At 40.6% G+C, this 13,509-nt stretch overlaps 1 protein-coding gene across 3 annotated transcripts in view; it reads right to left on the bottom strand.

The window, feature by feature from the left end:
* The window catches only part of PCYT1B (phosphate cytidylyltransferase 1B, choline), a 147,786-nt gene that overhangs the window by 46,227 nt on the left and 88,050 nt on the right, over nt 1-13,509 (bottom strand). For all 3 annotated transcript variants that reach the window (XM_070366008.1, XM_005890191.2, XM_070366009.1), the window contains exon 4: nt 169-320. In XM_070366008.1, the coding sequence (XP_070222109.1) occupies nt 169-320 (152 nt within the window). The remainder of the gene's footprint in view (nt 1-168; nt 321-13,509) is intronic.

The following is a 13,509-nucleotide window of genomic DNA, read 5'->3' as shown; positions in this document are numbered from 1 at the left end:
GTCCGCAGGCGTGAGCACAGGACAGGCGCTGTGTCACGTGACACCACATGACAGTGCCTGGAGTTACCGCTTTCCTAAACTGGAAGACTCCTTGGATTTTTCTGGGTATAAGCGGCTGAAACAGATGACTCTAATCCTGTTACTTACAGAATGTGGAGGAATAAGTACCTTGTGTTTTTCCAGAAACTCTGGGGTGAGTGTCCATGGAGCATCTCTAATGACTTCATCCACATAGCGACAGTGTCTCAGAGCTTCGTATCTCTCCGCTTCATTCATCACGGTGAAACCCTTGAATTTGTGAGTGAGGTCGTCACTGCAAACTGAAGCAGGTAAATGCATTAAATGCTGTTTGCTGGCCCAGGCCCTGCCCACAGCCATCCTAGTACAGACTAACTCCTCAGCTAGACAAAGAACTCAGCCTCGCTAGGTGTGTGTCGTAATCAAACTCTTCATTTTTGTTCTTTTTGTTTTTTTTTTTTTTTAATGGGAACAAAGGATCAGTGAGGCAAGCTAAAATTCATTGGCAATGGAGAATTTTATTTTAGTGCTTACAAATGCATTCTCCACTGTGGCTTTTATTAAAATTATTCTCCACACCCCTGAATGTGACTTTTAAATCTTTTTATTTCCTTATCCCACCTTTCAGTGAAAATTGCTATTCAGAAATAAAATGACCAAATGAACAGAGAAAAGACAGCAAGGAGACCAAGAGGCCTGAATTATTGAACGTTGGAGCAATGAGTTCTAATTCCTTAACTATATCATTGTGCTTAGTAACCCAAGTGTGATTCACATACACGCACATGTGCACACACACGCACACACACATGCTTCTGTTCCATGGATCGTGGTCCAGTCACTACACAATCAAGGGGAGAAAGTCACAAAATAGAAGATATGGTCAAGCCAAATTCACCCTTCCCACACTGCATCTTTACTAGATCTCAAGCTCCTGAATCCTCAAATGGGCATGATACTATCCTCCACCATCAGCTTTAGAAACGATTTTTTGAGGATTTACATATAAGTGCTTTGAAATAGCGGAGAAGGCAATGGCACCCCACTCCGGTACTCTTGCCTGGAAAATCCCATTGACAGAGGAGCCTGGTAGGCTGCAGTCCACGGGGTTGCTAAGAGTCGGACACGACTGAGCAGCTTCACTTTCACTTTTCACTTTCATGCATTGGAGAAGGAAATGGCAACCCACTCCAGTGTTCTTGCCTGGAGAATCCCAGGGACGGGGGAACCTAGTAGGCTGCCCTCTATGGGGTCGCACAGAGTCGGACACGACTGAAGTGACTTAGCAGCAGCAGCAGCAGCTTTGAAATAGGGACTTTCCTGGTGGCCCAGTGGTTAAGACTAAACCTTCCAATGCAGGGGGTGCAGGTTTGATCCCTGGTCAGGGAGTGAAGATCTCATGTCTTGGAGCCAAAATACCAAGACATAAAATAGAAGCAATATTGTAACAAATTCAATAAAGACTTTCAAAAAGTAGTCCACATCATAAAGTCCTTAAAAAAAAGTAGTGCTTTGAAATAAAGTGAGCAATAAATACTCTTCATTATCATATCCAGAATATATTTTTGTTGGCCAAAGTAGTTTTTCTACATGTCAGGAAGAAATGGCATTGTGGCTACAGGCCCGGGTCATCAACATCCCCATCAGCATCTTACTGCAGCCAGTCAAACTAACCTGACCGCTCCTGAAGATCAGGTTGTTTTCTTTAAGGCCTAATGTACATGCAATAACCTTACAAATTTTAAGTGTACAAGATGTTTTAAAAAATAAAAATACAGTAATTCTCTTGGAACCAGGTCATAACCCACATCCAGGAACAAATCTGGCCACAGAGTAAGTACAGCCAACAGCTGCACTCAGCATCCTTGGAAACCCTCCTGCTGCAGCCATCACACTCTCTGTGTCCAAACCATCAGCAAAACTGCCAGCTCCCTCACAGCACACTGAAGCCACGTTCTCCTCACCACTTTCACCGCTCCCTGCCCGGCCCATTCACCACTCAAGACCTATCAGATGACATCACCCTCAGTAGTCAAACGCTTCCCATCTCCCTCAGAGTCAAAACCAAATTCCTCTGGCAGCCTACAGGCCCCTACCAGATCCACAGTCCCCTCCGGCCATTCCTTGCCTCTCTAACTGCATCTCCTATTGTGTTCCAGCCCCTGGCCTCCTTGGCTACTTCCTGAAGCCACCAGAAATACTCATACTCAGATCAGGGCTCTGTACTTGCTGTTCCCCAAACCTGGACCAACTGTGCCCCAAATTGCCATAGGGCTCACTCCTCCCTCAAGGCTCCCCCAGCCACTGTATTCTAACTTGGGATCTGCCCCCACCATCAGCAGGCCTCGCACCTCCCCACCTTACTTCTTGCTATGGCATTCATCATTATATGATTGCCTTATTCGTTTATTGTTGGTGTTTCCCTACTAAAATATTAGCTCCTTGAAGACAGGGACTTTTGTCTGTTTCCTTTTCTGAAGGCCCATAGGAGACTCTTAACTATTTGTTGAATGCATTAACAGTGCCTGATATGTATAGATGCTCGATAAATGTTTACTAGGATTTAAAATAATAGATGTATGTTTACCTGCAGGTATGTTCCAATATTCATGCACATAAGAGACTAGTATGCCTCTCAATACACGTGTGTGTGTCTATATATCTCGTATACATACTTTCTGTGATGATGAATAGACATACTCACAACACAACATAGAAAACATTATAGTGTCTTACATTACCAACACACCATCAACCACGTGGCAGGCTCAAAAACCTCTTAACTATTAGAATCACCTAAGGAGCTTTTTAAAGATGCCCAAGCTCCACTCCTCAAGGTTTAGATTCAGTGGGTGCTATGGTCTGAATGTGCCTCCCCAAAACTCATATGTTGAAATCTTAACTCCCAGATGATGATATTAAGGAGATAGGCCTTTGGGAGGTGCTCAGGTCACGAATGGCATTAGTACCTTATAAAGGAGGCCCCAGAGAGCTCCCTAGCCCTTTCACCATGTAAGAAAACACTGAGAACCATCCAGCTCTGAATCAGGAAGAGGGACCTTGCCTGAAGACCATGTCAGTGCCCGGACTTTATACTCTTCAGCCTTCAGAATGATGAGAAATGAATTTCTGTTGTTGTGAGCTACCTGGTCTGTGGTATCTTGTCATAGCAGCTCAAATGGATTAAGACAGTGGATCTGGGGCGGGGTGCGGGCAGCACTATTTTTAACAAGCTTCAGGGAAGATTCCAAGGCAAACAACATTTGAAAGCCCCTGAAGCATATTATGAACATCTGGAGTAAACAGCCCAGCCTATGTCTGAATCACCCATCCCACCCAGCTCGGGGAGTGGGTGTGTAGTAGGGCCATAATGACCATGTCATGTATTCATTCACCAAATGCATTGGGCTTTGACTTCATAGATAGGAATTATTTATGGATCAAGCTGTACAATTTAAAAATTGATCTATGGCTTTTGAAATGTTCTTAAAAGATTTTACTTTTTAAAAGACTAAAGGAATTGATTAAAAAGACTGCCTCAAGAATTGTATTAAGCAAGAATGGATTTCAGATCCATCAATTTTCTATTTTAAACAACAGAAAACAAAGCCAAACCATATCCTCCCCTTCCTTTTGACCCTGCACCTGACCAATTCAGTGTCACTTTGAGACAACTGAGATAATGGCCTCCTGACAGAGCACAAAGAAAACAAACAACCTGTTTATGCCAACACGGGGTCCTATTTTCATATCCCAGGAGTGACCTCAAGAAGCAGCTGAAAACGCTGACCAGTTATTGTCTAAACATTAATTACGCCCAAAGCGGCACTGTTGTTCTCGAGTCTTGGCAAATGCAGCCTGACGACCAGATGGAGAACTCTGAGCAGTGGCGTTCCGGGGGTGAATTCACTGAGCTGTCTGGGAGCTCCTACTGGAGCTAACCTATACCGGCAGCCCACTGTGCTCAAAATAAAATATTACTAATACCCTGCAGGAGAGAAAATATAACATAAGGGATGAATTTTCGAGCCCAACCAACTTGGGTTAGAATCCTAGCTCAGCTACTTATTACTGGGTATGTTACTCAAACTCTCTAAACCTCAGACTTGCCTGGTAGTCCAGTGGCTAGGACTCCGCACTCCTGATGAAGGGGGCCGGTGGTCTGATCCCTGGTCAGAGAACTAGATCCCACATGCTGCAACTAACAATCCCACATGAAGCAACTAAGAGTTCACACGCCTCAACTAAGGATCCTGCATGCTGCAACAAAGACCCAGTGCAGCCAAATAAGTAAATAAATGTTTAAAATAATCATAAATAAAAATTATAAAAATCAAATTCTCTAAGCCTCAGTTGTCTGTCTTTAACACATGGCAAAGTTTAGAGAATTAAATTTGATCATCTGTGTGAGCAGAGAGGCATGCTCACTAATGTTTGCCATGTTTTCATAGTAGCAGTGATCCAGAGCCATTTGTGGTGACATCTATTTGTTTGTGTCCTCGGCTCTGCCTTTTCCCTGCCCCCACTCCACGCACATGCCCAGCTTCTCAGTACAAACTCCCCCACAGTAACTGTGAGGTTCAAGCTGCCAGTGGACAGCCTGTCTTTCTGACTGCTGTTTTCCCAAAGCCAGAGCTCTTTGGGAGGAATTCTGTAAGAAGACACATAGAAGATTCCTCCAAAAGAGGAAGAGGTCCAAGGTCAGAGGGTCCCACCAGCAGCAGAGCCCCAGGAGCGATGAGGACACTGGGGTTCACCTGGCCACAGACTGCCAGGGCCTCACCCTCCACAGGCACAGTGGATTTGCTCCTTCCAAGCAATTTTGTGGGTTCAGATGATGAGAGCAATGCAAAACTCTCTGGGCTGGAGACTGGAAGCTTCTCTCCTGTTTCTGTCAACATCTTGCAATCTTGTTTGACTCCAGGGCAATGAAGAGATCCCAACAAGGACCAAGACTGAATCTCCCACCAGTCAGGCAAAACGGAGTCTTAGAGGAATATTTAATTTCAATCAAGATACAATAGAGCATAAGCCTACATTTATAGAGTAATAGTTATGTCTAGTGGGTATAGTATTTCTATTATTGTTAGCTTTTTATCCCTCTCCTGGGAGGCAGAAGTCAGTATGTGGTAACTCACACCTTTACAAAAATTTTTCCAGGAGAAAAATTCTCTGATATAATTTTTAATTTCAAAAAAATAATTTTAATTTCTTATCTTGGTTTTTAAATGGTGTGAGATTTTAAATTATAATGGAGGGGGAAAAGGTTTTATAACTGGATAGTTTCAATTCACTAAAATAATGTCCACAGGGAAAACGTGCATAAAAAAATTTCAAATTATCACTGACTCTGTACTTAAAAATTAAAAACACAGGTATTATGGTGCAAAAATCATGGCAGTCTGTGGTATCTGTTACTGCCTAAGGTTGGGAAGTAGAATGTAGTACCACCAATTATCACAGTTTCTATCTAGTCTTTGAATCAATAGTTAATATTTTTTCCAAATACTAACTATTTCACCTGTTCGTGTCTGTGTACTTGCCCCAATCAGAGTGGTTTCATGAGCAAAGCCCATGCTCTACCCAAGGGAATTCCTACAGCAAACCTGCCTGCATGTGTAAGGGGCTCCACAATTAATATAGTAGGTTCTTTCAATTCACTGTCACCATTTTCTTTGGTAACTACATACATAATATGAAGAGTTTGCCTTTCAACCAACCATTTTATTTTATTTCTTAATATTTTTATTTATTTGGCTACACCAGGTCTTAGCTGCAGCACGTGGGATCTAGTTCCAGGGACTGAACCCAGGCCCCCTGCAATGACCGTGCAAGTCGTAGCCAGTGGACCACCAGGGAAGTCCCAGAACATCTATTTTAAGGGACTCCCTAACTTTCCTCCCTACAGAATTTTCTGCCATTAAGTTGTTTTGTCAAACTCAGGATAGATAGTTTAAGATAGTCTTCAAACTAGGGTACACATACCCCTAGAGATACACAAAGGCTTTTCAAGAGGTATCCAAGCACTGGTAGTTTGAAAGGAATTGATTTCCAGATCCACAACTTCTAAGAGTAGCCTTTCCTAAAATTAACAGGCTGGAGAAAGCCCTGTATCCAGAACCAACCTTACTCTACTCTACAAAAGAAAGCCATCATTTAAACCTTATTACACTGCATGGCAGGGAATTAAATCCTGAGGCCAAATCAAACCGAAAGCTCATTTAGTGACTACTCAAAGCACCATGAACCTATAAAAGCTTCCTGTCTTTTTCTTGCACATGTTTCTGTTATAGGTGAAACTGAATGTTAGAAACTAACTATGGTAGACTGGGGAATGATGTAACTTTTTACCTAACAACTTTGCCTCTTCCTTCTCCCGACTATTATCAAAGGATGCAAAGATCTTAAGGGATGAGGCCCATGAATTCAAAGCAAAGGAGCACTGGTAAGAATACTGAATGCTGAAGATTGCTTTTTCATGTAGTTAAGGGTAAGCATTTTTTTCCAGCTCTTCTCAATGCTTATATTGAATCCTAGAAGTGCCTTTTCTCTTGTAGTTAACGAGTAAGCATTTTTTCTGCTACTCACTTCAGAATCACTTCAATAAGTCAAAGCTGTATAAGCTGATACTGCTGCTACTTAGAAATACAACTGGAATATTTTCCTGGAATTATCAAATGCTTCAAAGTACACTGGAATGAACATGTGGATAAAATATTCACATGCTTTCCCCCAAGATTTCAAACATACTATTTTTAAAGGAAGACAAATATCTATTATATCAACTCACATCATATTTATTCCATTTACAATGAATCTTTCTCCCATTTCATATTCTAAATGTGTTTTATTTCCTGGCTCTTCATAACAAAAAATAAAATATCTAGGCCAAATTACTTTTTGGTAGTATATGCCCTTCTCTATCCTCAAGTACTTAGGAAAAGTATAACCAAGATATCTAAAAAAGGTAAGTTATTTCTGATTTTTATATTTCTGATTTTTATATTTTCTGATTTTACTTAATTATTCCCAAAAGCCAAACACCAGAGCTTGATACACCCATATACCAATATTTAGAGAAGGAGTGAAACTGAAAGTCGCTCAGTCATGTTCGACTCTTTGTGACCCCATGGACTATATAGTCCATGGAATTCTCCAGGCCAGAATACTGCAGTGGGTAGCCTGTCCCTTCTCAAGGGGATCTTCCCAACGCAGGGAAGGAATAACATGCCTTAAAAAAAGCATACTCCTCTTCTTATAAATATCATAATTTTGCATATAAATTATACTGTATTACTATAAGTTAAGGATATTATATTATTTGTGTAACTTTGTATCTTCTTTGTAACTTGTTATATTAGACTTACATTATTTTAATCTTGACTGATTCTTTTTTATACAATAGAGTCTATAACATTTCTCAGTGGTTTTCCTAAGGCTTCTTGAAATATATTACTATATTAAACTGAAAAGACTTTTTCTGCATTTCTAGGATTTTAGTAGGTTTTCAGTGAGGACTGGTTTTGCCAATTAGGTTAGATGGTGTTTTCTGCAAATTTGCTAAATTTGCTAAAACTGCAGCCCCAAAGTGTGTTTTTTAAGTTTCAAGCAAATGATAAATACATTTTATAAAAACTTATTGGATTGGCACTGTGTAATGAAATTACCAATATTTCTATTTCCTCAACCCTTCTTGAGTATTTCTGGTTGAATAGGTTGCTTTCAGGTAAAAGAGTAAGCATTATAATTAAGAGTCATTGATCAGTCTTGGTATAGCCTTTGTGTTATACTTCCTCCAAAGGGACAAAGCAAATTATTCTAATAACTTGGAAACAAATCTTTTTGTAGGTCACATCATTTATAATCCACTGCCTAACAACAAATTTGAAAGATTTTAACAAATTATCACTTGACAGGCCATTCAAATTATTTTGATGACAGTAGTAAATTATTTTTGTGATATCTGGCAAATAAGCATTCAAAGATTGAGTGGCATTACGATATTAAACTTCCATTTCCATAAATATTTCTATGAACAAAATACTATAGCACTTACATCCGTAACAAAAAAGATGAATAAAATCAATGTTAAACCCTGTCTCATTCAAGCAGTAATATATTCATCCACAAAAATATTCATCTACAATATCATGTCAGTTGTTCAATCCCTGGTCAGGAAACTATGATTCCATATGGCACACGGCCAAAAAACAAAAACAAAACACCTTACCTATAGAGGAGCAAAGGTGAAAATCACATTGGATATCTCCACCGAAATGACGCCAGCAAGAAGTGAGTGAAGTGGGGAAAAGTAGCAAATAATATAAAGAGGAACTCCCATAAGGTTATCAGCTGATTCCTCAGCAGAAACTCTGCAGGCCAGAAGGGAGTGGGCCAATGTATTGAAAGTGATGACAAGGAAGAAGAATCTATCATCAAGAATACTCTATGTGACAAGGCTCTCATTCAGATTTGATGTAGAAACAAAAAGCTTTACAGATGGACTTCCCTGGTAGTCCAGTGGTTAAGAATCTGTCTGCCAGTGCAGAGGACATGGGCTTGATCACTGATCCAGGAAGTTTCCACATGCTTCAGGGCAACTAAACCCGTGTGCTACAACTACTGAAGCCTGCACTCCCTAGCCCCTGCTCTGCAACCAGAGAAGCCACTGCAATGAGAAGCTCATGCACCACAACAGAGAGTAGCCCTGCTCTCTACAACTAGAGAAAGCCCTCATGAAGCAACAAAGATCCAGTGCAGCCAAAAATAAGTAAATCGAAAAGCTTTACAGGCAAGCAAAAGCTAATTCAGCACCATCAGACCAGCTTTGCAAAAAAAAAAAAAAAATGCTTAAGGATAGGCTTCCCTCGTGGCTCAGGGGTAAAGAATCCACCTGCCAGTGCAGGGGACATGGGTTTGAGCCCTGATCTGGGAAGATCCCACATGCCGTGGAACAACTAAGCCCATGTGTCACAATTACTGAGCCTGTGCTCTAGAGCCCAGGAGCCACAGCTACTGAGCCCACATGCAGCAACTACTGGCTCTACAGTCGCGTGCCCTACAGTCCATGCTCCCCAACAAGAGAAGCCACCACAATGAGAAGCCCATGCAATACAACTAGAGAGTAGCCCCCACTTGCTGCAACTAGAGAAAAGCCCACACAGCAATGAAGACCCCGCACAGCAAAAAGTAAATAAAAAGGGAAATAAACAAACAAACACGAAAGGAACTTCTCTAAGCAGAAAAGAAAAGGCCACAACTAGAAGCAAGAAAATTATAAATGGACTTGCTGCAACTAGAGAAAAGCCCACACAGCAATGAAGACCCCGCACAGCAAAAAAGAAATAAAAAGGGAAATAAACAAACAAACACAAAAGGAACTTCTCTAAGCAGAAAAGAAAAGGCCACAACTAGAAGCAAGAAAATTATAAATGGAAAAGCTCACCAGATAAATATACATTAAAGAAAACAAATCACGCTCACACAAATATGCTATCAAAACCAGCAATTGTGGGATTTCCCTGGTGGTCCAGTGGTTAGGAATCCTCCTGTCAGTAAAGGGGACATGGGTTTGACCCCTGGACCAGGAAGATTCCACTTTACCATGGGGCAAGTAAACCCGTGGGCCAGTTACTGAGCACATGCCCTAGAGTCTATGCTCTGCAAAAAGAGAAGCCACCGCAGTGAGAAGCCTGGGCACAACTAGAGAGTTGCCACCACTTGCTGCAACTAGAGAAAGCCCATGCACAGCAGCATACAAAAATACATTTTTTTAAAAAAATGCAGCAAATGTGAGAAGTGAAAAGTGAAAATGTTAGTCACTCAGTGGTGTCCGACTTTTTGTGACCCCATGGACTGTAGCCCACCAGGCTCCTCCATCTGTGGAGTTCTTCAGGCAAGAATACTGGAGTGGGTAGTCATTCCCTTCTCCAGGAATTGAACTCAGGTCTCCTGCATTGCAGGCAGATTCTTTACTGTCTGAGCCACCAGGGAAGCCCTAGTTGTGAGACTAGGAGAGCACAAATGCAGGATATTGGAAATGCATTTGAAACTAAAAGACCAGCAACTTAAAATAATTTGTTTATACATAGACTGCTATATCAAAACCTCATGGCAACTGCAAACTGAAAATCAACAATAGATACACACACAAAGAAGAAAAAGGAATCCAAACACAACACTTAAGTTAGTCATCAAATCACAAGAGAAGGGAACAAAAGAGGAAGGGAAGAAAAAAGACCTACAAAAACAAATCCAAAGTAATTAACAAAATGGCAGTAAGAACATGCACGTGGTTGCATGCTAAGTTGCTTGAGTTGTGTACAACTCTTTGTGACCCTATGGACTGAGCCCACCAAGCTCCTCTGTCCATGTGGATTCTCCAGGCAAGAACAATGGAGTGGGTTGCCATGCCCTCCTCCAGAGGATTTTCCCAACCCAAGGATCGAACCTGCATCTCTTAGGTTTCCTGCATTGGCAGGCAGGTTCTTTACCACTAGTGCCACTTGGGCTTCCCTCATAGCTCAGTCGGTAAAGAATCTGTTTGCAATGCAGGAGACCAAGGTTTGATTCCTGGGTCAGGAAGATCCCCTGGAGAAGGAAATAGCAACCCACTCCAGTATTCTTTCCTGGAGAATCCCATGGACCAAGGAGCCTGGCAGGCTATAGTCCATGGGGTCCCAAGAGTCGGACATGACTTAGTGACTAAACCACCACCACCACTTGGGAAGGCCAGTATCTTAAATGTAAATGGATTAAATGCTCCAACCAAAAGACAGACTGGCTGAATGGATAAAAAACCAAGACTTATATATCTGTCTACAACAGATCCACTTCAGATCAAGAGACATATACTGACTGAAAGTGAGGGGATAGGAAAAAGGTAATCCACAAAAATGGAAATAAAAATAAAGCTGGAGTAGCAATACTCATATCAAACAAAATAAACTAAAGACTGTTACAAGAGACAAAGAAAGACACTAGATATTCATCAAAGGATTGATCCAAAAAGAAGATATAAAAATTATAAATATATAGGCACTCAACATAGGAGTACTTCAATATACAAGGCAAATACTAACAATTATAAAGAGAAAAATTGATAGTAACACAATAATTGTGGGAGATTTTAACACTTCACTTTCATCAATGGACAGATCATCCAGACAGAAAATCAACAAGGAAACAAAGGGTCTAAAATGACAAATTAGAACAGATACAGTTAATTGATATTTATAGAGCATTCCACTGAAAAGCAGAAGCATATACATCCTTCTCAAGTGCACATGGAACATTCTCCAGGACTGACCACATGCTGGGATCACAAAGTGAACCTTAGTAAAATTAGGAAAATCGAAATGATATCAAGCACCTTTTCCAATGACAACACCATGAAATTAGAAATCCACTACAATAAAAAAATTAAATAACACAAATGTGTAGCCTAACAATATGCTACTAAACAATCAATGGATCACTGAAGAAATAAAGAGGAAATCAAAAAAAAAATACTTAGAGCCAAATGAAAAAAAAGCACAATAATCCAAAACTTATATGATGCAGTAAAAGCGGTTCCAGATGTTCAAGCTGGTTTTAGAAAAGGCAGAGGAACTAGAGATCAAATTGCCAACATCCGCTGGATCATCAAAAAAGCAAGAGAGTTCCAGAAAAACATCTATTTCTGCTTTATTGACTACACCAAAGCCTTTGACTGTGTGGATCACAATAAACCGTGGAAAATTCTGAAAGAGATGGAAATACCAGACCACCTGACCTGCCTCTTGAGAAACCTATATGCAGATCAGGAAGCAACAGTTAGAACTGGACATGGAACAACAGACTGGTTCCAAATAGGAAAAGGAGTACGTCAAGGCTGTATATTGTCACCCTGCTTATTTAACTTCTATGCAGAGGACATCATGAGAAACGCTGGGCTAGAAGAAGCACAAGCTGGAATCCAGATTGCCAGAAGAAATATCAATAACCTCAACTATGCAGATGACACCACCCTTATGGCAGAAAGTGAAGAGGAACTAAAAAGCCTCTTGATGAAAGTGAAAGTGGAGAGTGAAAAAGTTGGCTTAAAGCTCAACATTCAGAAAATGAAGATCATGGCACCTGGTCCCATCACTTCATGAGAAATAGATGGGGAAACAGTGGAAACAGTGTCAGACTTTATTTTTGGGGGCTCCAAAATCACTGCAGATGGTGATTGCAGCCATGAAATTAAAAGACGCTTACTCCTTGGAAGGAAAGTTATGACCAACCTAGATAGCATATTGAAAAGCAGAGACATTACTTTGCCAACAAATGTCCGTCTAGTTAAGGCTATGGTTTTTCCAGTGGTCATGTATGGATGTGAGAATTGGACTGTGAAGAAAGCTGAATGCCGAAGAATTGATGCTTTTGAACTGTGGTGTTGGAGAAGACTCTTGAGAGTCCCTTGGACTGCAAGGAGATCCAACCAGTCCATTCTGAAGGAGATCAGTCCTGGGTGTTCTTTGGAAGGAATGATGCCAAAGCTGAAACTCCAGTACTTTGGCCACCTCATGCGAAGAGTTGACTCATTGGAAAAGACTCTGATGCTGGGAGGGATTGGGGGCAGGAGGAGAAGGGGACGACAGAGGATGAGATGGCTGGATGGCATCACTGACTCGATGGACGTGAGTCTCAGTGAACTCCGGGAGTTGGTGATGGACAGGGAGGCCTGGCGTGCTGTGATTCATGGGGTCGCAAAGAGTCGGACACGACTGAGCGACTGAACTGATGCATGCAAACAACAGCACCATGAATCAACTTAATATAACTGACATCTACAGACTACTTAATTCAACCACAGCTGAATATACATCATTCTCAAGCTCACATGGAGCATTTACCAAGATAGACCACATTCTGGGCAATTTAAAAGAAGAGAAATCATACAAAGTCTGGTCTCAGATTGCAGTGGATTTAAACTAGGAATCAACAACAGAAAAATAGTGGAAAATCCAAAAATAATTAGAGATTAAACAGCATACTTCTAAATAATACACGGGTCAAAGAATAAATCAAGAAATATTTTCTGCTACTTTGAATTAACTGAAAATGGAAACACAACTTACCAAAATTCGTGGGATGCAGTGAAAAGCATTTAAGAAGGAGATTTATAACATTGATTTTATATATATATATATATATATATATATATATCAGAAAAGAATAAAGACTGAAAATCAATAATCTAAGCTTCTATCTTAGGAAACTAGAAAAAAGAAGAGCAAATTCAACTCAAAGTAAGCAAAGGAAAATAAATAATAAAAATCAGCAGAAATCAATGAAGTTGAAAACAGGAATGAATAGAGAAAGATCACAAAAGCTAGTTCTTTGAAAAGATCAGTAAGATTGATAATGCTCTAGCCAAGCTAACAAAGAAAAAGAGAGGAAAAGATACAAATGACCAATATCAGAAATGAAAAAGAGGACATTATTACAGATCTCATGGACATTAAA

The sequence above is a fragment of the Bos mutus genome, chromosome X (assembly GCF_027580195.1).
Source record: "Bos mutus isolate GX-2022 chromosome X, NWIPB_WYAK_1.1, whole genome shotgun sequence".
NCBI classification, from domain to species: domain Eukaryota; kingdom Metazoa; phylum Chordata; class Mammalia; order Artiodactyla; family Bovidae; genus Bos; species Bos mutus.
Note: the sequence above shows the minus strand (reverse complement) of the source record. Positions and strands in the feature narration are given on the sequence as shown.